Source organism: Lepidochelys kempii, chromosome 9, assembly GCF_965140285.1.
Source record: "Lepidochelys kempii isolate rLepKem1 chromosome 9, rLepKem1.hap1, whole genome shotgun sequence".
NCBI lineage: Eukaryota > Metazoa > Chordata > Testudines > Cheloniidae > Lepidochelys > Lepidochelys kempii.
In genome coordinates, this window is record NC_136388.1 from 44,737,341 (window position 1) to 44,761,908 (window position 24,568).

Sequence of the window (24,568 nt, forward strand, 5' to 3'; positions counted from 1 at the left end):
TTTTTCTTATAGAGGCTCCTATTACTCCCCCATCCCCTGTCCCGATTTTTCACACCTGCTATCTGGTCACCCTACCCCAGGATCAGCACCCCTCAGTAGCAGACCCAGTAGGATCTCCAGCCCTCCCCAGGGGTCCACAAACACCACAGCCCTGCGCGCCTTCGGATGGCCGCCATCTTTAAAACAGCTTTTCACTTAAGCACCAAGGCGGGGGAAGAGGTAACATCAGCCTTCGAAAATGCCCCTCTCAACATGGCGGGCAATGGGGAGCTCTGTGGTCACGTGGTATTGACTTTCTCAACATGGCGGCCCAGGCTGAGCGGACAATACCGGAAATGCCCTTCTCAACATGGCGGAGGTCGAGCTGGGAAAGACAGGCAATGACCCTCTCAACATGGCAGCTAAAGTGGGCTGTGGCCTATATCCTTCTCAACATGGCGGCTGTTGTTGACCGGAGTACCAGAAATAACCCTCTCAACATGGCGTCCGGTGAGCAACCGTGCAGTGTCTGTGGCTCGGTAGCTGCCGGCCAGGCCCAGCCCGGTCCCAGCTACGGCGGAGCGTGGGGAGGGCTGTCCTCCCCCGCACTGTAGGATGGCCGGGATCCAGCCCTTCCCGGTCCTCTTGTGACGCGCCGGGCGCTGTTCCCGGTTAGATGGCGGCCGAGGCTGCCGGGTGCTCCGGAAGCGCTTGAGGTTCGGGGCGGGCCAGGGTCGGAACATGGCGTGGAGCTGCTGGGTCCGGCTCTGCAGCCGAGAGGCGCTGAGCGGCCGCCGCTCTCGGGGCCACAGGTACGGGGGGGAGCGGCCCGCCCGGGACGGGGTCCCGGCTGAGGCCGGTGCGATGAGCCGGGAGGGGGGTCCGGGTGCTAGGCATAGGGGACGGGGGCGTGCCCCCGGTGGCTGCAGGTGGGGAGGGCCCCGGCGCCTTGCGGGCTGTCCCGGACCGTGCGCAGTCCCCGTGCTGTGTGAGGAGCGCCCCGGCTCCGAGCTGGGGGCTTCCGACTGGCGAGACCCAACCTGGCCTCTGCCCATCTCCCTGTGCCCTGGCGGGGCCCTGCCTCTGCAGCCGGCCGCGAAATGGCCCAGGCTCGGCCGGGGGCGCGTTTCAGAGGAAATGCGGAAAATCTCTTGAAAATCCGTCCAGGGAGTGGAGCCGAGCTGTCTAGAGCCAGTGTTGGGCCTAGGGGTCTCCCAGCCCGCACCTAGCGCCCCTTGGCTAGGACAGGCTCAGACACCCCCCCACACCCCGGGGCATTTAACCGAGTGAGAGGACTGTCTGTAACGGTACATACGTCCCTTGGTGGTAGTGCAGTGCTAAGATCGAGCGTTAAAATGAGGAAATTCCCAAAGTTGAAATTCCTTCAGCATTAACTCAAGCGCACTGCCATCCTGTGGTGGTATTTTAACCATATTACTTGATAACAAGGTAATGCACTAAGGCAGGGGTGGCAACCTGTGGCTCTGGAGCCACATGCGGCTCTTCAGAAGTTAATATGCGGCTCCTTGTATAGGCACCGACTCCGGGGCTGGAGCCACAGGTGCCAACTTTCCAATGTGCCAGGGGGTGCTCACTGCTCAACCCCTGGCTCTCCCACAGGCCCTTCCCCCACTCCACCTCTTCCCGCACCCTCTCCTGAGCCTGCCTGTCCTCACTTCTCTCTCTGCCCCCCTCCCCCCATGCCACGAAAACGTCTGATCAGGAGGTGCTGATCAGTGAGGCTGCCAGTGGGTGGGAGATAGTGGGAGTGGGGAGCTGATGGGGGGCTGCTGACATATTACTGTGGCTCTTTGGCAGTGTACACTGTTAAATTCTGGCTCCTTCTCGGGCTCAGGCTGGACACCCCTGCATTAAGGATTACACTTGAAGTAACACAAAATTAACTTGGCCGTTCCAGGGCCTGAAACTTAAGCTGCTTCCCAGCAGCTCCCCAGCCTTGGGAAATGAATGGTCTGAGTTGGTTTCATAACACAGTGAGGAACAGAGTTGAACCATGTTGCCAGCACTTTTAGCTAGTATGCTGATACCATGATTATTTTATTTTCGTATCCTTATGCAAGCTAGACTGGAAAATAAGAGGCTGAAACACACAATAGCTAGTTTCCCCGTTCTGTGAAGGGCAACGTAAATCCTGAAGCAGGGGAATGCAGGTGAAGAACACACCTCTTTACAGTTGTGTAAAGAAGTTAGCTGATCTATCTCCCCCTCCCTACCAAAAAGTTTCTGTAACATCTAGATAATAAGACGGTTTGGGTTTAAATAGCGATAGTTAGTCAACATTGACTTTGTATATGGCACCCATTTCTTCTTTTCCCAGGTTTACTTTATATACACAGCAGAGAAATGGATTCAAAAGAGTGCCACAAAAGACTGAACCTCGAAAACCAGACCAAGAAACTGGCTCCAAACCATACAAAAGTAGTCTGTCTCCTCCAGTACAGGAAACAATCTTTTATACGTCTTCCCCTTCGCTGAAGCATCTTGTGAAGCCATTCTTTTTCACAATTGGGGTAATTGTTTGTGCCATCATGTTACATGTATTAGAAGTAGCTTTGATGCGGAGTTACTTGTGCAGGTGACTGCAATAGAATTTCTGCATGATAAACGAGAGTATTCCATTAAAAATAATGCAATAAAATCACAGAAGCTTATTGCATGAGGCTGTATACCCATCACCATCAAGGTACCTTTTCTTAATTTTTTAAAACCGTTTTCTCAGAACATTTTTTTTCCCTATTTTAACTCACTATCTTCAGTGGGTTTGGTGGATTTCTTCCAGGAGCAGTATTACCAAATGGTTACCCCATTAATCTGGGAATTCCTGCTTAAATAGTCCTGTGTTTTTATAATCTGTACAGTGTCTTGCTTGCCAGTCCTAAGGGAGCTGCTATCCCTTTCAAAGGGAGAGAATATTCTTGAATACATTTCCCATACATATACTATTCAACTAGCTTCTTCTTGAGTCCTGAGTGTTGCCAGTACTTCTCCCTCTCCCGAGTAAGGTTAAAAAAAAAAATCATCCTGAAGCTAAACAAACTGGTAGCTGTTTTCGTATACTCTACAGCCTTTTTGAATCATCCTTGAAAGTCAGAGTGCCTTTCCTGTTGCATCCCAGTCAGTGTCCCATCCTCTGGTACCTGTTTCCCTTCTCCCTCCAGCCTGAAAGAAAGGGAATGAAGACCTCTCCTAACAAAGTAGAAAGGAGTGGAGGGTTTAGCACACTGACCCTAAATTTTGCAACAAGACTACTGATTTTTGTGGCACAGTATTATCTAATCCTGCCACTAACTGGCAGTTAGGCAGTAGCCTGCAATGTCTGGCAAAATAACCATAAAAAGAAGGCTCTTAGCAATATTGATTGTATTAGACAATATGTAATATATAATTCAGTGAGAACCTCACTTTTTGAATGTTTTTAATAGTATTCATACGTAAGTGCAGTAGGAGCACGTGCTATATTTTTTAACCTAAAATTGTATAAGAGTTTGTCTTCCATATTAGACTTTGGTTTTGAATGCATCTGATGTTACATAGTTTACAGGTTGTGCATTTGGATCAGCTGCTATTTGGCAGTATGAATACCTAAAATCCCGGGTCCAGAACTATTTTGATGAGGCTCGAGCAGATTGGATGGATAAGTTACGACCTCAGAAAAGTGGGGACTTCAGAAAGCAGGTACACAGAACATAACTATCTTGTGAATTTAAATATGGTCAGTACAGTGATTATAGGACTATAATAACATGTATTGCATATGAATAGTGTGCTTAGTGTTTTACTGAATATGATGCTTGACCTACCTCAGTAATGTAACCCTGGACGACTGCCACATGGTCAACGCTGGATACAACAAAGTAAAAATCAGGCATGTATTTTGATGCCTCTCTAGTATTGGTTGAATACAGTAATAGATATTTGTCTGTCTTATTTTATAGTGTCAAATTCTTGGCACTTTAACAACTTTTCTAATTAGTGCTGTATGGCAGAAATGACACAGGTTTGCATAAGAGGATGGTCTGTTCCCTTTAAGGGTCAGGGCGGTTGGGGCTGGGCAGCCTGCCCTGTTCCATTATCAGACCCAGTTGGGAATGGGTCAGCTGATTCCTATATAAAGGACTAGGAGAGCTGCAGGAAGGAATTTGGCTCCCCTGGCTGGCTCTGGAGCAGTGGGAAGAGATGCAAGGGGAAAGGCCACTGGTGCCATCCAAACTGTTTCGATCTGCAGGATAAATGTGTGTGTTACTCTGAGTTTTGTATTTAAAGAATGAAACTGGACCCTGAAGGAAGGGCCTGAACAGACTTTTGGGGTTGGCATTAGTCCTCTCTGGGCTGGGGGAGACAGGCTTGCAGTTTACAGTGTGCTATATGTTAATTCAAAAGGAAGCTGATTCACAGTTAGCACAGATGAAAACTAAACATTTGGGAGTGCTATCAAATAGATACAATAGCAGCCTGCTTCTTGCTCCCCCCCCCACCAAAAAAAAAAAGGACAGGAGACCAATAGTTCTTGGTATATCTAATACATCTTAAAATGCCACTTGCTTTTTTATCGTGTTAGAAAGCGTAGTATTGCCAACCCTCAGTGTTCAAAAATAATTGGCTTAAAAATCATGAGTTTTTTTTAAAAAGCATAAATATGAGATTCTTGTCTTCTTGGTTTTGAGCCTTTAAGTTTCATGTTTTCAAGCTTTTCTTTGCAATTATAAGGACTAGAAACATTTTTATAAATGAACATTAAAAAAAAAAAAATTCCCAAGTAAACACCTGACTCCAGAATTTGTGACTTTAAGACAAAGACCAAATATTGCTCGACTTATGATAAAAGTATCAGTTGGCAACACAATCACTTGCACTTTACTGTAATATTTTCATTTAAAATATAAGAAATGGGTTCTATACATTATGTCCACAGAGAGGTTGGTTCTCTGGCAAGCAGTAGAGCAGATCTGATTCCTAGTCCTGGTCTGTTTCTTCCACTATTAGTAGAGGTGAGTGTCAGGTGCAGAGGCAATGTGCCCTGAGCAGGATGCAGAGGAACCCTCTGTGTCCGTGATGTGAGTTGAATACACTGTAGTACTCCTGTCCAAATGCATGTCTTGTCATCTGTGTTCATATGAATGAGATGTAACATGAAAGCTGCCCCTTACGAGTATTTAGATATTGTGAAGAAAACAAGTTTAGTACTAAACTATCTGATAGGAAAGGGTTGCTGGATTCTAATTAACTATCTAAAATATAATAAACAAAACTACCATGTCATTGCTAATACATTTTTAAAAAATCCCCAGCCCTTATCTCCATCTGGTAATACAAGTATCCTTCTAAATTCAGCATCCAGTACTAGTTTATAAAGGCATGTAGGCTTTTTGTATTACACAAAATCATGTTTGCATAATGGCCATACTGGAGGACATGATGGGGAGAAAATATTGATGTGGGTTTATCCAGATCCTAAGCCAGATAATTAAGGAAATGGGGAGAGATGGAGTGATGACTTGAACAATTAACTGAAATCTTATTTGGTCACTTTTTGTCCAGCCTCTAGAAATAATATATGTAGCACCTCGGAGTGTTTTAAAACTAAGTATAATCAAACCAACAATTTAAAAAATGTATTTAAAAGGGACTATTAGAAGGGGACAGAGGGGAAAAAAGCACATTTAAGAGCTGCCTGTGGTCATAATACATTTTTCTAGAGGGTTTCTTAGAGATGGAGGGAGGGATGGGCTGAACTGGATACAAGCGGGAGTGACTGTCACATCTTGTGAGCTGCTTCTGTAAAAAATTACCTCTGGCACAAAGGTGGACTCTCAAAGGTGGGTGGTGTGAGACCACAAATAGCTGTCAGCAAGAGGCTCAGCCTAGGAGATAAACAAATATTGTGGGCTAGATCTTCATTGGTATAAACTGATATTGTTCTTTGGAATTCAGTGGAGCTATGCTGTTTAATACCATGTAAGGACTGGATCTTTTTCTGTAACAGGATATTTAACTGAAAGAAGAGATATTAAAAAATATATGAACAGAAAATTAACTTTTCTATAAAAAAACTAACAGAATGAATATTAGAAACGTATATTTACTCAATCCTTCTGTTAAAAAGAACTTGATTTTTATGTATTTATTTAAGTAGAACCTTATGTGATTTTTCAAATAGTTCTGAGATCCTGGCTATTTTGGGAGGTCTGTGAATACTACTTATTCTCTTTCAGGTTAACATGTGGTGGAATAGCCTGAGTGAGGGTCAGCGGACTGTGACAGGTTTGTGTTAGCTTACAAGTATTAGACATTCACAGGAAGAGAATTATGGCAAACAGGTACAGTATGTCACAATAGATGGCTTTCATACCATGCTTATCGATTGTAAGAAACAAAGCAAATCTCTGTACGTACATGCTATTTTCATTCCCCATCTGCCTCTGCTACCCATTCCTTCTCACAGAACATATTTCTTGTACGTTAAATGAAATCTCCACTAACTTGTTTGGAATATTGTGCAGTGTTAGAATCTTCTTTCTACTACATGTATAGAAGTACAGTAAAAATTGAGCATGAGGGACCCTCAGAAGCAGCATAGTAAAGAATTTCTATAACCTTGCCAGAGCCTACCAGCACAAACTGTGTTGAATAGTAGTTGTCCTTCAAGTTAACAGCTTTCTCGTGAGAGGCAGATTTACTGTGTACTACTGGGTAAAATAGCTATCTTTTCCTTTTTCTGGAAATGTTCTTTGTCATCCAAGGAATATCATGCAATTTTATGCACCATAACCAGAAATAATAGAAACATATTGTAATTTTTCTTGATGTGTTGCAGCATAAACTCACTGCTTCCTGTTAATGTATCATGACTGCATACACAATATTGCAAACAGGAGGTAGCTATCTTGTTGTGTATCAGATTTTGTTACATAATATATAGGTATTTATATTTAACAGGAATAACCTGGAATCTGCTTAATACAGAATTTTTGAAATCCCATTAATAGACATCTCACAAAGCTATTCAGATTAAAGAGAAAAATAGATGAGAAATAGCTAATTTATGGCATTTAATCTAGAACATGCTCCATGTTATGTATGCTGTATGTAAAAATATTTGAGTACCTGAGCAGATTTCTATTAACCATATTGGAGCCTAAATAACCAGTAAAAAGAAAAGGAGTACTTGTGGCACCTTAGAGACTAACCAAGTACTCCTTTTCTTTTTGCGAATACAGACTAACACGGCTGTTACTCTAAATAACCAGTGTTTCCATTTGTCATAAAATATATATTTATATAGAAAAAGTAAATCTTTAAGGACAAAATATTTAAATTGGTTTCAGCCACTTTCTGCCTCATTTTAAAGGATTGCTCAGTAGTCTAAAAATAAATTGCACTTAAGTCTTGAATGTTTAGGGCAATTATAGCCACATTAAAGAATTTCAGCTAAATATAAGGTCCCATCAACTGGTTTTTATACAATATTTTGGATTACTCTTAACATCCAGTTTAAGCTTTTATTATGCCAATATTCTGTCTGGAAAAATGAGGTGGAAAATTAATCATGCATAGTCTCTGGTGAGTCTCAATATATGGTTAATATTTATATTTAAGGCCCTACTTGAATTGCAGGATGGTTGTCAAAAAATCGCGGCTGAATTGCGGACAAGTCATGGAAAATTGCAGAAAAGTAATAACGGACCTTATTTGTAGTAATAAAGCCCATTGTTACTGTTCCGCAAATTTCCACTGTCGGCAGCCGCCCAGGGCTCCCATTGTCAAAATTGAATTTCCACAATATTGCAAATTAAATAGGGCCTTTTACATATTACATGTAAATTTAACTGGTGTACATTGAAACGTTTCAAACATACTTATCTGCCATGTTGCACCAGAACAGATTTGGAATTATTTTGCAAAAATTCCTTGTCGAGGTCTTCTATAACTTGGTGTTGTTGACCACATAATGAAATCTTTGGTTAATAAGAAAGCACTGTAGCATAGGATAGACTCTCTCTTAAAGCTAAAAGCAGCTCGTTTGAGTTCAGCAGGAGTCTTTCAGATAAGTCATGAAAATAAGGAATCTAAGTTTTTACAAGGAAAGACATTATCTTCCCCTCCCCGGTAATGCCAGATTTATAATATAAACCATTCAGATCTTTAAAAACAGCTTTATGTGCTTTCCAGGGCCAAAGCTATATTTTAATTTGGTTTTAGGTGTCTGCAAATACTTGGAAACCTGCAAGGATGTAAACTTTCATCTGTCTGCTCTCAATCATTTACATTCTTATCTAAATTATAACATAATCAGAATTAAAACTTAGTAAGTAAACAACAGTTTGTAAATTACAAAGACAAATTTGTAGTTAGTTGCAGATTTCTTGGAAGTGACTCACTGGACAGTATACATGTGTGTATTTTGTGCAACTAAAGGAATGCTGGTTTAGATACAAAATGTGACTTCTGTTAAAAGGGTGTTCATTGTGTAAAGATTTGTGAATTCCAGTTCATTTTTCTTAAAATCAGAAAATAAAATTTAAAATTGCCATTTTTATATGGGAGTAGCAAAGAAAAAAACAGATATTGTCTTAAACATGGCCCTGAAATTCTGAAACTTTGCTACCAAGTGCTTTGTTCTTGTATGTTATATTCATACTTTTGTCTCTAAATTGGATTTTTTTCTTTCTAGGTATCATAGCTGCAAATGTCTTTGTGTTCTGTTTATGGAGAATCCCTTCTATGCAGCGGACAATGATAACTTACTTCACATCTAATCCAGCCTCTAGTAAGTGTACTATGTGTGAGTATGTCTGTCCGTCCAATTCAACAGGCGGGTCTTGTGGAGGGGTAAATTATAAATAATATATTTATAGAAACTTATAATTTTTTTCCCAAAAACATCTTTGCTAGAGATTATAATGTCAAGGTTTTAAGGTCCAGTATCTTCAAGTGTGCCACGCGGAACAACAAATGGCTTATGTCTTTGCAAAGGGGGATTTCTCTCATAGTGGAATGAAGTCCTAGCTCAGTCCTGATTAGTACTCTTTCTGGTCTTTTGGGAGGAAACAAACCATTTTTATGGTTCTTAAAAAAGCTGTTTAAAGTTGTTCTTGATTTTTAACATTAATATTCCCTGCTGATAGGAATTAGTGGCCTGAGTGCAGGGGAGATGGACACCACCATACATGCAGAATGGTGTGCATTTGCTTATCACTGTATAACAATTGTATACTTGCCAATGAGCATGAGAGGGTTCCTACAAGTCCTTTGCCACAGAGCTGGCCTTTTCTCCACATGAAGGAGAATCTCAGCTTTCATTCGTGGTAAAATAGCCTTGAAAATTTTAACTGTAGGATCTAAAGGCACAAGCAGTTGGGGTCCATTTCCAAAATAGATACAGGGATGTGGAGGAACATGAGGGAGGAGGCTCTTCTGGTACCTCCCATCCCCTTACTCCTACTGTAGAAGTGGAAACCAGATGCTTGTGCCTTTAGGTTGGGATTTGGAAAGCCTAAGGGAATTAGACAACTAACTGAATTTCAATGGGAGTTGGACTCCCAGTTGACTTAGGGTCCTCTGAAATTTTCAGACTTTGAACTAGAGATTGGTTTCTATCTATTTACCTTTACCACTGCACTGAATAGGACTAGACATTTTTTAAAATGAAAGCTAAGATTCTCCTTCGTACCTTAACCTAAGCAGTAATAATTGGACACAACCCTCAATGGAAAAAAAGCGGCTTTCCCACTCTCTCTAAAGAATGGTGTGGAAGCTTTTGAAAAATCCATGTAATCTCTCCACAAGGAAATCTTTAATGTACTATTTCACATGGGTGACCGATTTCTTAGAAAATGTTGTATGCTTTAGCAGTCACCACACTGAATCTGATGCTCATTACACTTCTTGCATTTTACACATTTAAAGCTTATGAAATATTTAAGAAGTCTGATAACTATATTTTCTCTTGCTTGTGTTGTAAGTACTTATGCACACAAATGAAAATAAAAATACTAAAATGGCCTGTATTTGTTCTTCATTAACCACTAGTTTTCTTCTTCTTGTAGGAGTCCTTTGCTCTCCTATGCTGCTCTCTACATTTAGTCATTTCTCTTTGTTCCACATGGCTGCAAATATGTATGTGTTGTGGAGTTTTTCTTCAAGTATAGTTTCTCTTTTGGGACGTGAGCAGTTCATAGCAGTGTACCTTTCTGCAGGTAATTTTTCAAAAGATTAATTCTTTAAATAAATGTCATGACCATATTTATGCAGGTAGGAAGTGAGAGAAAGATTAATATAGCTGTAGACACTGATTCTTCATTCCCATAGGCTGTCATATGCCAACCCTGGTGCTTATTTTAATTATGTATTTGTATTACCGTAGTATCTAGTAGCCCTAGTCATAGACCAGGACCCCACTGTGAGGCACTGAACAAAAAACAAAAAGATGGTCCCTGCCCCCAAAGAACTGCTGCAGAACAGAGCACTAATCACATTGGAATGTTTCATTTTCGGCTGTCAAAGTGCAAGCCTTGAATTTAAAGTCATGCTTCATCACTGAACTATTAGTTTTTAACAATGTCTTAGGACATCCTTGAGATGACAGCCAAAACTACAACCGTTTCTAGTCTCCATGCCTACCTCCTTGAAAAATTAAGTTAAAAAGTTAGTGTACAAGATGCCTCATGCAAACATTTAGGCGCCTCCTGCACCTCACTTACATTCCCGATATGGTTTCTGACAGTAATTTCACCTTTCTTAGGTGTTATCTCCACGTTTGTCAGTTACATCAGTAAAGTAACTACTGGAAGATTTGGACCATCACTTGGAGCTGTGAGTAGCACATGTTTTAAAATCCCCAAATCCTATATCTCATAACATCACTAAAACCAGTTTCAAAGCACTGTATTCCACAGCTTTCTTAGAAATCAGGGATATGTTGGCTTGGGAAGGCAGGCAGGAGTTATCAGCATTGAGAATAGTCACTCATTCCTGTGCAAGAACTGAGCCATCCTTTCAAGCCCTTGGTACCAGCAGCCCAGAACTAATGCTGCTAAATGCTAATGGGTTGTAAACTAGTGCTTAGCAGCAGGATCTCGTCACTGAGCAGATAAATTGTAGAACTGAACTCACTGTTTTATAAAGATTGTTACATGAGACTATAATGCATAATTATGCTCTAATTATTGAAAATCGTATGCTTTTTGAAGAGGTCACAAGAGATCATACGATCAGGGACAGTAGAAATTAACAAGTAATGCTGGTGAAATGTTTCCCATCAACTTCCTTCCCAAAAATATAGAACTTTTGCTTGAGCACACTCAATTTGTAGAATTTCTGAAGTTGGCAGGAGTGGTATGCTTATTTTCTCTTCTGCTTACATTTTTTCTAAATAAAAATACACAAAGCTTTGGGATGTTTTAAGGCACTCAACCAACTTATAGTAAGGGTAAAGTGAATTTGCTGCTAGATCAAGATTTATGGTTTTATTTGCATCGTGTTTTGGTTTTTTTAAAAAAACATTTTGTTTTTCAAATGGAGGAAGGAACTTGTTGGACAACTAGAGCTGCAGTTGATAAGTTGAATTTCAATTAATGCCATATACATATGGTTCACTTATCCTGCAAATCATTTGTATTTGCTACAGAGTAACTTTCTCACTGATCAGGTATTGATATTACCACACAAACTTACATACAGTTTAAGGTCTTGTCCATGCATGGACTTGGAAGATCCAGTGGGCTTATGTTGTTAGAGGAGGGGTTTGATCCAGTTTCCTTGGCCAAAAAAGTTGTCATCTGCTGATGTCCAGCATGCTTTAAACTGAGTGGTTGCTTTCACCTTAGCTACAGTTATATTTCAGCAGTACTAGATTATATTTCTAAAATTCATTGGGATGAAAGGCACTATATTAACATCGGTTATTTATGATCATTACAAATGAAATGGTTTTCAGAAAAGGTTACAACTCGTTTTTTAGAGGTCAGACAATGAGGACATAGGAAGCAATTCTTTCAGCTTTTATACATTCAGATCTCAAAATAAAGCACTGATTTCTTGATTTATTTCTATACTAAACTTACCATACTGCTTTGTGCTTTGGGACTTGTCATAGGGCTGCATTGGAAAAGAAAGGCAGCAAGCAAAATAGGTCCACATACTGAAAAATAAATTTCCCTTGGGTAATATCTCAGCTCACTGTCATGTATTTTAATGTATTTTCAGTCAGGAGCTATAATGACTGTCCTTGCAGCAGTATGTACGAAGATGCCAGAAGCAAAACTAGCTATCATACTTCTTCCAATGTTCACATTTACAGCAGGAAATGTAAGTGCCTTTGAATATCAGATGAAATTATATACTTTAAATATTTTCCTTTCCCTACACTCCAACAGTATCTGAATGTCTCCTTTTAATATGAGTATACAAACAATATCTAATTTTTATTTAAATACATGGTCATGGCTTGAAGTCTTAGGGCCTGATTTGCTGTTGCTCTGAACTTTATGTAGTCATTTACACCAATGCAAAGTGGATATAAAATGTTGTCACTCTCATTTGGTAGAGTTCTGCACTGACTCTGTTCTCGTGTATAATGACTAGACAAGATGCAGAGCAATCAAGGATCTGGCTTGTTTTCAATTGCTTGTCTCTTGGTTATTTTTTTTAAATTGTATAGAGCTTAACTTCTAGATTCCTTCCTGGAGGTGTATTTCACACCAAATTCTTAAAGCTGCAGAAAATGGGGGTAGGGAAAGGGAACCCAATGCCTGTGAGAAAGTCTAACAAAATTGTGTACATGCACTGTGGGAACCTATTGTCATTCAAAGTGTGCCACATAGTGTATGGCTATGTTTGTTAGGGATAAACTGCAGGACCTAGTTACTTATTTCAGGCAACTTTTAAATGAACTGTGTGAAAAATAACTTGGGGGCGAATAAGAAAGAGGAAATCTGCAGAGGCAGATCTGAGAATTTAATTTTCCAAAAAAAATCATTTCTAATCACATTGCTGTAGATGCTTGTCTCCTGCTTTAGACGCTTCCTGCTGCTGTGTCTAAGAACATAAGTTTTAGGAACAGGAATAAATCCCTGGGGCTTTTGTGGCATATTCTTAATATTCTCATTCTTTGTTTCCTTTCCCCGCTTTTAAAAAATATATATATTTTAGAAACTCATTCATATATCTTGACTCCTGAGTTAAGATGCATAGTCATCTTTTTTGTATGCTACTGAACACTGTTTTAGTAATGATAGCTTAATTGCTGTATTTAAACCCATTTTAAGACAACTGGGTTTAAAATATGCACTGTAAGGGAATGAGTTTACTGAGATTTCTATCAGTTTTAAATTTCAAAGCATTTTTTAGGCCTTGTCTACACTGGCAAGTTTCTGTGCAGTAAAGCAGCTTTCTGCGTTGTAACTCTCGAGGTGCACACAGTGCCAGGCCACTTAGTGCACAGAAACCGTGCATTTGCAGTGCTGTAAAAAAACCACCCCAACGAGAGGCATGCAGCTTTCTGTGCTGGGGCTATAGCATCGTGGTGCCCGTGTAGACACCCTGGTCGATTACAGCGCAGTGATTGGCATCCAGGAGGTGTCCCACAATGCCTGTTTTCACTTCTCTGGTCATCGGTTTGAACTCTTCTAGCCTGCCCTCAGGTGACAGTCATCCCCACCCCTTAAATTCCTTGGGAATTTTGAAAGTCCCCTTCCTGTTTGCTCGGTGATGCATGCAGTGGTCTCAGCACATCTTTCAAGGTGACGATGCCTGCTCCATGCACCAGGTGATCCCCCACTTGGAGCAATGCCGAGCTGCTGGACCTCATCAGCATTTGAGGAGAGGATGCTGCACAGTCCCAGCTGCGCTCCAGCCATAGGAATTATGATACCTACGGACAGATTTCACAATGCATGGCAGAAAGGGGCCATGACTGGGACACACTGCAGTGTATGATCAAAACGAAGGAGCTGTGGAACACCTACCACAAGGCGCGGGAGGCAAACTGCTGCTCCAGTGCTGCGCCCACAAGCTGCCGGTTCTATAAAGAGCTGGACACAATACTCAGGGTCGACCCCACCTCCACTGCAAAGGCCGCTGTGGATACTTTGGTGGCTCACATGCCAGTTGGAGTGGACCAAGACAGTAGGAGGAAATCTTGAACGAGGATGTGGAGGGGAAGAGGGGCCCAAAGGCAGAGGACACCTTGGAGGTCAGAGATGCATGCAGCCAGGAGCTCTTCTCTACCCTGGAGGAGGCTAGCCAGTCACAGCTGTTGGAGCTTGGTGAAGTGCAAACAGGAAAGGAGGCCCCTGGTAAGTGGCTTTGATTTTGGGAATCACTGAAGAGAAGATGTTGGGGGCAGGAGGGTTGCAGAAAGCAGGGTTATGTCTGTATGATGCACATACCACCACATGCCTACTCTGAGCGGTGGAACAGGCTGTTGATTGACTCCCTCGCATCACAGGAATCTGCCTCAAAGATCTCCACAAAACTCTCCTGGAGATACTGGGCAATCCACTGCTGCATTTGGCAGAGCTGCTTTGTTTCTTGCCCCATTAAGGGTAAATTTCCCGTGCCAATCTGCCGTCATGTGGGGAAGGGGGGGGACAGGACAGGACCATTGCTGCACACAGGCGAGCCGCAGTCTTGGAGAAGACGCTCCCTTGATTCCCAGCTCACCCTCAGCAGCAAGATATCTTCCATAATGAACACAGCCTGTGGAAAATGTGGGGACAGGAATGATAACGCTCCCCCCCTTACAGTGCTGGCTCTCCCCAAGAGCCACGTGCCCAGTGTACAGTGTGGTCCTGGAACACTGATTTCCCCTGCCCCTGTGGTTACTCACCATTTTGGGGGTCTTGTGGCTTGTGTGCTTGCCAGGGGTCAGCCAGTTATTGATAGGTATGTGAATAGCAGCTGTGTTTTAAATCATTGAATTGGTGGTCTGTCGCAAACAATACTGATTCTGTAAAATGTTGCATTTTGGCTTCACAGATATGACTTTAGGAGCCCAGCCTCCCTCTCTATTATCTCCAGCTGAACGGCTGCGCAGAATTAGAAAGAACTAAAGAGGACTTTCTGTATGATGTCATGATGCACTCTGCGGCTGAAAAACAAGAATTGAAGGAGTGGCGGGATGGCAAGAAGAGAGACCTAAATGAGAACACGGCATGCCAGAACAAAGCCACGGAGTGGCTCTTAAACGTTATGGAGCGCCAAGCAGACATGCTTCAGGTGCTACTAGCACTGCCAACCAAGCAGCTCCTTACTTGCCCTCCCCAGCAGCCGCTGTCACAAAACTTTCCCATGCGCCCCCCAGACACCGCCAACACACTCTTATCAACCTCCTTGTTCCAGTCTGTACACACTACATTCCACTCCTCCCCTATCACAGTCCAGCACTATGGACTCCCAGTATCCACTGCACTCAACACCCATCCCTCTGCAGTTTGGCCCTGCTGAAGTACAGCACCCACTGCACTGTACTCCAGAGGAGAAGGTTGGAAATGATACCTGGACATACACAAATCTTTTAACCGTTCCAGGACCCCACCTCCTCCTGGGACCCTCCCTTCCCTCATCCCCTTCAGTGCTGATGTGGGGGGGGGGTTGTCTCTTTCTCTCCTCCGGTTGTTGTTTTTAATAAAAGAATTGTTTTGGTTTGAAAGCAAACAGTCCTGCAAAGCAACAGGCAATTTTCTTAAACCTTCAGGGTGCATCGTCTGCACCAATCACAATCACCTCCTAGCATTACAAGCACTGCACTCTAGAGCATAATAACAAATATTAGTGGCTTTCAGCTTCAAATTGTTGCCTCAGGGCATCCCTAATCTTTATGGCCCGTGCTGTGCCTCCCTAATAGCCCTGGTCTCTGGCTGTTCACATTCAGCCTCCAGGCACTAAGCCTCAGTAGTCCAACCCTGAGTGAAGCTTTCACCCTTCCCTTCACAAATATTATGGAGCATACAGCATGCGACTATAAGCATAGGAATATTGTCATCGGCCAGGTCCAGCTTCCCATATAGGCAGCGCCAGAGGGCCTTTAAATGGCCAAAAAGCACAGCAGTTATTCTGCACTTGCTCAGTCTGTTGTTAGAACTGCTCCTTGCTGCTGTCAAGGTGCCCCGTGTATGGCTTCATAAACCATGGCATTAAGGGGTAGGCAGGGTCTCCCAGGATCACAATGGGCATTTCAACTTCCCCTACGGTGATCTTCTGCTTGCAGCTTCCTGAACAGGCCAGTGTTCCGAAAGATGGGTGCATCATGCACCTTTCTGGACTAGCCTGCTTTAATGTCTGTGAAATGCTCACAATGATCCACAAGTGCCTGGAAAACCAAAGAGAAATACCCCTTCTGATTAACGTGCTAGGTGGTCTGGTGCCAGAATTGGAATATGCATGCCAGTTATCGCCCCTCCGCAGTTAGGGAAGCCCATGTGTGCAAAGCCAGCCACAATGTCACGCATGTTGCCCAGAGTCACGGTCTTTTGGAGCAGGATGCGATTAATGGCCCTGCACGCTTCCATCAACACAAGTCCAACGGTCGACTTTCCAACTCCGAACTGGTTAGCGACCGAACGGTAGCAGTCTGAAGTAGCCAGCTTCCACAGTGCAATCGCCATGCGCTTCTCCAAAGGTAGGGCAGCTCTCATTCTTGTGTCCTTGTGCTGCAGGGCTGGGGAAAGCTCATCACACAGTCCCATGAATGTGGCTTTCCTCATCTGACAGTTTTTCAGCCACTGCTCATCATCCCAGATGTGTATGATGATGTGATCCCACCACTCAGTGCTTGTTTCCCGAGCCCAAAAGCGGCATTCCGCTGTGGTCAGCACCTTAGTGAATGCCACAAGCAATCTCGTGTCGTAGCTACTACACGTGGCGAGATCAATCTCGAATTGCTCTTGCCTTTGTTGTTTAAGGAATAACTCCGCTGCCACTCGTGATGTGTTAGTGAGAGCAAGCAGCGTATTGGTCAACAGTGGAGGATCCATTCCTGCAGCCCAAAGAAGCAGAGCAGAGTGCACAGTACAAAACTGTAGAAAGATGGCACCAAATGTGGACGGAAGCACAGGGATTGCTGGGATGTGAAGTAATGCATCATGGGGCTTTGGGACAGGACCCAGGATGCCCCGTGACCCCCTCCATCTTCCCATAACTCTTAGCGGCAGAAGAGGAAGAGGTGCTCTGTGAGAGAGCTGCCCAGAGTGCACCGCTCTGAATACTGCTGCAAGTGTGAACATGGTATTGCGCAGGCAGCTGATAGTGTGAACACACAACAGCGGTTTCCCTTTTGCGCTCTCTGAGTGGTGCTGTAACTGCCGGCCCTGTAACTCCACCAGTGTAGACACACCTCTAATCTAACCTTCAAGTCTTTCTTTAAACTTAAGTCTTGGAACTTTTGTTCTTACTGTGGGTTTTTTATGCAGATCTGTGTTGTAGTTTGCATCAACGCTTCAATTATCTCTTTCCTGAAACAGGTTTTAAAAATCATTTAGCTACACCCTGAGACACTAATGCCACTAGTTTATTTAATGAGTTTTTCTAACCTCCTACCTAGGGCACATCTTCACTGGAAACGTTAAAGCGCTGCCACGGCAACGCTTTAATGTGGCTTGTGTAGTTGTGGCACAGCGCTGGGAGAGAGCTCTTCCAGCGCTCTAAAAAAAAAACCACCTCCACGAGGGGAATAGCTCCCAGTGCTGGTGCACGGTCTACACTGGCACTTTACAGCGCTGAAACTTGCAGCGCTCAGGGGGGTGTTTTTTCACTCGAACTCTAAAACAGTGTAACCGTATCTGAGTTATTTCACTGAAAACCTCAGATTAGTTTAATCTCCTACACTGCCTCCATCAACAAGTTTATCATTTAGTTACATTTTCAAACTTAATGTACACCTAAAACTTAATTCATGCTTTAGAGTTTAAAAAAACTATTAAAAAAAGTAGCTCCTTCATGAAACTTAATTATCCTTTGTCTGCAGTGTTGTACCCATGTTGCTCCCAAGATATTAGAGAGACCAGGTGAGTAAGGTAATGCCTCTTATTGGACCAACTTCTGCTGGTGAAAGAGACAAGCTTACGCAGAGTTGAAGAGCAGCTCTGTATAGCTTGAAAGCTTGTCTTTCACCAACAGATATTAGTCCAATAAAATATCACCTCACCCACTGTTTCTTTAATTACACTGTGGCCACAAAAAAACCCTTTAACCATAATAGTCCAAATGTGAGAATGTAATTCTGACTCTCAGAATTGAAGGCAATTAGTTTATCGCTGAGTACATATAATTAGGTACTAATTATTCTAGTTAATACTGTGGTAAATATGCAAACTGTTTCTCCATGTTACTGCTAGTGTATAACCCAAGAAACATGCACACTTGTATAAGTCTTAGGGCTTATAGTTAGTAAATTGCATCCACTAAAGGGTGACATACTGTTATCAGTACTTCTGCTTATACAGTAATAACCATTCTAGAATACCCTGTTCTTCTACTCTTAAATAGGTCTGATATTTCATCCAGCATCGGTACTAGTAGTAAATACTCAGTGGGCGAGAGGTTGAGGATGCTGTCCCACACCTTCCATCTAGTAGAGGCAGAGGTGCATACCAACATGGTTGGAGGGGGCAGTATTTGGGAGCACAGACACAAATCTAGGCTGTTACTGCATAGAATGATTATGGCTTATATAGAACTGACCTGTGAATGAGATATTTGCCACACTTCCTTGATTGGTGTGATCTGTATGTAATGTTCCTTTTTACTAGTGATTTACCTCCTCTTCTGGCTTGACGTTGCAATAGAGCTGATATGTTTTTAAAATGTAATAAATGCACATTTTAGGTTTGTAGAATATTTTAATTAAATTATATTTACTGCCACATTCTTAGCCTCCTTTATTCTGTGGCTTCTGGTAGAAGTAGACTTCATGTATATTGTCTGGTGAGAAAACAGCAGGGCTAGAGTCTGCTCCTGTCTCAAGAGAAATCTTTATTTACGTAGTAAGTATTGTTGCATGTCATAGAGAATGTTCTGTTATTTAAATGTTTGCTTAATGGTAAATATGACACATTCCTACTGCTGGATATTAGAGACTGCTGCAGATTCTGCTCACACAATGCTTTGTTCATTTATAGGCTTTAAAAGCCATTATTGCAATGGACACCGCAGGACTTGTTTTGGGTTGGAAATTTTTTGACCATGCAGCACATCTTGGGGGAGCTCTATTTGGAATGTAAGTTTTTGTTATCTATTAACTTTATTGATTATGTGCAAACAATTCTGTATTTGAAAAAGAGAAAATATTTAAAACATTCTGGTGCATTAGTTTAATGGAGGACACACTGGACTAATGAAAACATCTTTTCAACTGCACAGCTCAGTAAAACTTCCCATGTCTCAATGTATCTCTTCTTATCAGTTTGGGTGGGCTAGTGAGCAACTGTGAGATCTGCTAGGTCAAATTCCATTGAAAAGCTAGTAATTTTGTTCGTTTGGTTGCATTGTCTCCCTGTGTGAAGCCTTCAAAGATTATCGCTAATTGGGTTGAAGCACTAGAAAATGTAGGAAACAATTCGGCATGGTGAGGTGTTGAACTAATTACCTAATCTGTCTCTCTGTTCTTTGCTCTGATAGAGCTCTGGTCTTGTCTAACTCCAGAGTTCCCAACCTTTTTCTTTCTGAGCCCCTCCCCAGGCTCTCGCTCTCCACCACCCCAAAATAACATGCTATAAAAACTGCTCAGATGCTCAGGCTTCAGCTTCAGCCCTGGGCAGGGGAGCTCGGGGCTTAAATTTCTGCCCTGGGCCCCAGTCAGTCTAATGCCAGCCCTGCATGGCAGACCCTCTGAAACTGGCTTGCGGACTCCCAGGGGTCCATGGACACCCCGTTGAGAACCACTGGTCTAACTTACACCCTTAACAGTAAGAACCTTATTACACTTAAAATAAAACCCTACTTGATACTTAGTGGAGCTGTATAAGAGCACGAAGAACTCAATGCAAATGGCAAAAGTTTGCCCAGCAGTTTTGCAACTAGCTCATCAAAACATCTAAAAAGTCCTGAAGAAACTTATAAATTATCCCTTTCAGCCCCTTCCGCATGCCTCTTAGCTGACAGCACTGTAATCAGAATGATTGTTCTTTTTATCTAAAAATGGCCAGTTAGAAACTCATAGAATCTAAAAGAATCAGTGAATGCTTTCATCTTGCCCTGCAAATTTAGTTTCTTTCTCTTTGCTGTTTGTTGGACTCCTTAACACTAGCAAATTCTGAGCTACCGCATTCTCCTCACTACCTCTTCTCTTAAATCACTGACTAAAGCATTTGGTGTTAGCATATCATCTTGATTTGTCTATATCAGTGTTCATTATAATACAGCTTCTACACACACCATTGACAGATCTCTGATATTACACACAGGAGAGAGAAAATTAAGGCAACTGGGGTAAAAGTGGTCTCAAAAGCACATGTGCACTGACCGATTCCCATTCTCCTTTGCTGTCCCTCCCTCACACAGACCCACTCATTAGACTTGTAAATAATCAGTCCAGTCACTTCACCATTGAAGACCTAGGTTTGTATTCTAATTAGGTCACAGGTGAAATGAGTATTGTGTTATGTGCATAATCCCTTGTAGAAAATTGTCCATTCCACATAGCTTGGTGTGACCGGCAGTCTGTTCAGCAGAAGTTGAGGGCTGGTACAAAAGTGCTATTGCAAGTCAGGACTGAGATGCATTCGTAAAGAACTGTGGGGAGAACATTCTGCCTGGGTTCATCTAGCACTGTCAGTCTCTCCCTTACATGGTCCCTAACTTCACCATAATCTTCTGCTAATGCATGGTGCTGATGTTCATTTAAATGTCTGTGTGTTATGCCAGAAAAATTACTTCCAATGGATTACTTCTGCACCCATCCAGTTAGAGGAGGCAGTTTGCTTCAAATGAAGTGAGACTATTCTAGATTTTTTTTTCTGAGCTCATTTGCATATCAGGAAATGCCTCTACGGCAATATAGTTGGAATGCATTGACATAAGCAATATATACTATACTCTAATATTCTTTTAAGTGGAGTAGTACTTGGTGCAATTTTTTTTGGCTACAGGAGATAGAAATTTGAGGTGCTAACTACTGTTCAACTACATGGGGGCAGGTGGAAGTACAGAACTGTGTAAAAGCAGCAGAGTGTCCTGTGGCACCTTAGACTAACAGACTTATTGGAGCATGAGCTTTCGTGGATGAATACCCACTTCGTCGGATGCATTGTATTCACCCACGAAAGCTCGTGCTCCAATTCGTCTGTTAGTCTATAAGGTGCCACAGGACTCTTTGCTGCTTTTACAAATCCAGACTACCACGGCTACCCCTCTGATGCAGAACTGTGTAAGTTATTAGGAGTAAATGGAACCAGAAAGCTTACCTAAAGTTGTTGGTGTTTTCTTCCAAAAGCTTATCAAACTTACTTACCCTATTAATTTCTATTACTGCTTCTTCTGGGTTATCCCATCTATTACGCTGTTTAACAGATATTGCAGTTATCATTGTTCTATCTCTTTCTTAACTTTAGCTTTGCATGATCTAATTTCAGTTGAAATTTTGTTTTTGTTTTCAGGTGGTATGTAACTTATGGCCATGAACTCATATGGAAGAACAGAGAACCACTGGTGAAGGCTTGGCATGAAATGAGGTCTAAGAACCGAGGAAAAGGAGGTGGAGGATCTCACTGATTCTAATTTTACCGCCTGCTTATGCAGAAAATGGTGTGCTACTTGAAGACATGGAAGTGAATTGGTTCTGGAATTTTTTTTGCAACTCCACAGAACACCACTTAGGATGTGTAATTTCTAATGTAAACTACCCTTGCAAATAAATGCAGTTCAGCAGAGAATGAACTGATAAAGTTTATATCTGATTGGTTTATGAAGTAAAGGTGTGCATCATATTTTTAAAAACTATTTGACAAGAAGAAACATTTTTACTTAAGTGGCTGGAAGCTGAAACCAGGCACATTCAAACAATAAATTAAGCACAACTTTTGTTAACAGTGTTGGTGATTAACCATTGAAATAAACTACCAAGGGAAGGTGGAGCCACCCTCTCTTGATATCTTCAGATCAAGGCTGGATGCCTTTTCAGGAGATATGCTTTAGCCAAATAAGGTATTAGACTCAGTACAGGCATATGTGGGTGAAATTTAATGGCCTGTAATATAAAGGAGGTCAGACTAGATGATCTAATGGTCCCTTCTTGCCGTAAATTCTATGAATCTATGAAAAATACTGGCCTTCATTTAAATGTTAGTTGTACAGTAGCACTGACGCCTAGCCAAACTACATTAATAATGTTAAGAGTCTGGCTCATGCTCTGATGGCAGGCTCTTATTCAATGTATTCTAGCTTTCAGTTCTTTCTACTTCCAAGACATTATCAAACAATGCATTTAGAATTTGTCACTGGAGAATTTTTTTTGTCCTGTGAATGTAATTAGAACAATGGCCTGTTTCATGTTAGTTTGGATATTTTTGCCACGAGTTCTCACTGGAGACATTCCACCTTCAGCATTTCTCTCCCAGTGAACTGCATTCATTTAAAAAAAAAAAAAAACTTTCCTGTCCTATAGTTTCATTTAGCATTACTTTGAGGATTCTAAAATAGTAGCGTATGGCTCTGAGCTCGCCCATGGATGGAGAAGATGAGAACATGAAGCTGCAGCAGAAACTTCTTTGCTGTTTTTCTCATCACAGGCACTCATTGATAACTGGATGAATTTGAGATTGATCTGGGGTTTGACTCAAGAATCAAAATGGCTCCTAGTATGTAAATACTGTGCAGCACTAAACTGGTGGTCTGTGGGGGGAAGGGGGGGGTTGTTTTGCAAATGACTAATGTGGGCCCCAATCCTGCAATCATAGCCATGCCAGGTGCACTCGTGCCAGCAGCCCTAATTGCAATGGAGCACAGAGGTCTGTCTGGGAGAAGTAATTTGCAGGATCAAGGCCCTAATAAACCAGTTACCTATCTTTACTAGATGGGTTACACTGGAATGAAAATGTCTTTTGTGACTATAATAAGCATAAATAAAACGTACACATTTTTACTTTGTAATGAGGCATTGTAGAAAATACATGTAATGTCTACTTTTCCTGTCGGTGAACTAAAGATGGTGCTAAATAGTACCAAACATAATAAAAGATGGAGCACAAAACTGATGTCAACTCCTTACCAACATATGCTGCTAACACCCAGTTACAGTCTTTGGTGCTTAATGTTATAAAACACAGGTTGTTTATATAGTGATGAAAAATACACCCGTGACTAATTTGAGGATTAAAAAAACAAGTTAATCTTAATTCTAAACTCTCAGAAAGTGATAGTTTAGTCTAATGTTGGGATCTAATGAATGTTTCTCGCACTGGTACTACTGACTCACGTGACTCAGAGGGAGCTCACTTTTCTGTGTGTACTCTTCCCATGTTTATTCCTCCTTTTTCTACTCTTCCTAGGGTTCTTCGTTAACATATTAAATCATACACACTTTTCAGGCTGCAGCCATACCTGTTATATCCAGTAGAGAGCAATAGTGCATCTAATGAGAAGCTATGTTGCACCCAGAAACAAAATGTTGCCGGGGGCGGGGGGTGGCAGGATGACAGCCTGCAGCCAACACCCTCCAAGTAGTTACACACAGACTTGCAAATCTAACCTTCTATGACTTAGTATCTGTGAAGTTTGGTTTTGGGGCTTGTGACAGCAGTGGTTGTCAACTTTTTCCATATGGGCCCTTGCTCCCATTTAATGTTCCACTCTTTTGATTTCCATTGCTCTTGCCCATCTCCCTTTTTTTTCTTCCCTACTTCATCTTTACTCCATTCTCTCCCACATTTCTTTACCTTCTCAACTTTTTTTTAGGTAGGGCTTAGGTAGCCCCGCTAGGCTGCAGCCACATATTATAGCCAGTAGTGTTGTACTATCTATCCAGTGGTGTATATATGCAACCTAATGAAGACAGATATGCAAACCTAGCCTTTTACTATAGTTGTAGATACAGAAAATCAGTTCTGCGGGGGTTAACAGTAATGCCTAAACTTATACCATGAAGACTTGATCTTTTCAGAGAAACTGAGTGCCCACAGCTCTAAATGGAGTTTTGGGCGCCCCCGCTTATAAATATCAGGCCCTAAGTCATTTGCAGAGCAGAGAATTGAACGTTGCTCTTCCTATGCTCTCTACCCACTAGACTTGCTGCATCCATTATGGTATTTCTATGCCCTCTTCACCTGCAAAAATGATGCAGACAGGCACTGAGCCATCTTTGGCCTGATTTGCAGAGGGGCGAAGTACCTGCAGCTCCCAATCACAACCGGATTTGCAGATGCTCAACTCTCCTAAAAACCAAGTGTCAAATTGGATACCCAAAATCAGAGGCTGCATTTGGTCCTTTTTGTGTTTAAGTTTCACCATCTGCAAGATTGGGGTTAGTAACACTTATCTACTTCCCAGGGGCTGCGTAGAGTCTGAACCATTAATGCTTGTAAAAGCCTTGTGAGATTCTCGGAGTTAAGGTAGTATGAAACTGATTTCCTCTGAGGAA

At 42.0% G+C, this 24,568-nt stretch overlaps 1 protein-coding gene across 5 annotated transcripts; it reads left to right on the forward strand.

Annotated features, from left to right (window-relative positions):
- The first annotated feature begins 507 nt into the window (after window positions 1-507).
- On the forward strand, window positions 508-21,883 carry PARL (presenilin associated rhomboid like). Of its 5 annotated transcripts, none has more exons than XR_012160819.2 (10): window positions 508-791; window positions 2,318-2,510; window positions 3,535-3,675; window positions 6,213-6,261; window positions 8,672-8,767; window positions 10,047-10,196; window positions 10,742-10,812; window positions 12,205-12,306; window positions 13,766-14,294; window positions 14,977-15,076. XR_012160819.2 is itself a non-coding variant. In XM_073360059.2 (10 exons), the coding sequence occupies exons 1-10, from the start codon at window positions 721-723 to the stop codon at window positions 21,703-21,705; spliced, it is 1,086 nt and encodes a 361-aa protein (XP_073216160.1). In that variant the 5' UTR covers window positions 517-720; the 3' UTR covers window positions 21,706-21,883. The 5 variants fall into 5 exon arrangements, 4 of the variants coding, with proteins under 4 accessions (XP_073216161.1, XP_078710578.1, XP_073216162.1 ...); XM_073360059.2 differs by lacking the exons at window positions 13,766-14,294; window positions 14,977-15,076 and adding exons at window positions 19,116-19,213; window positions 21,591-21,883 and having other exon boundaries at window positions 517-791; XM_073360060.2 differs by lacking the exon at window positions 14,977-15,076 and having other exon boundaries at window positions 13,766-14,969.
- Window positions 21,884-24,568: the final 2,685 nt, after the last annotated feature.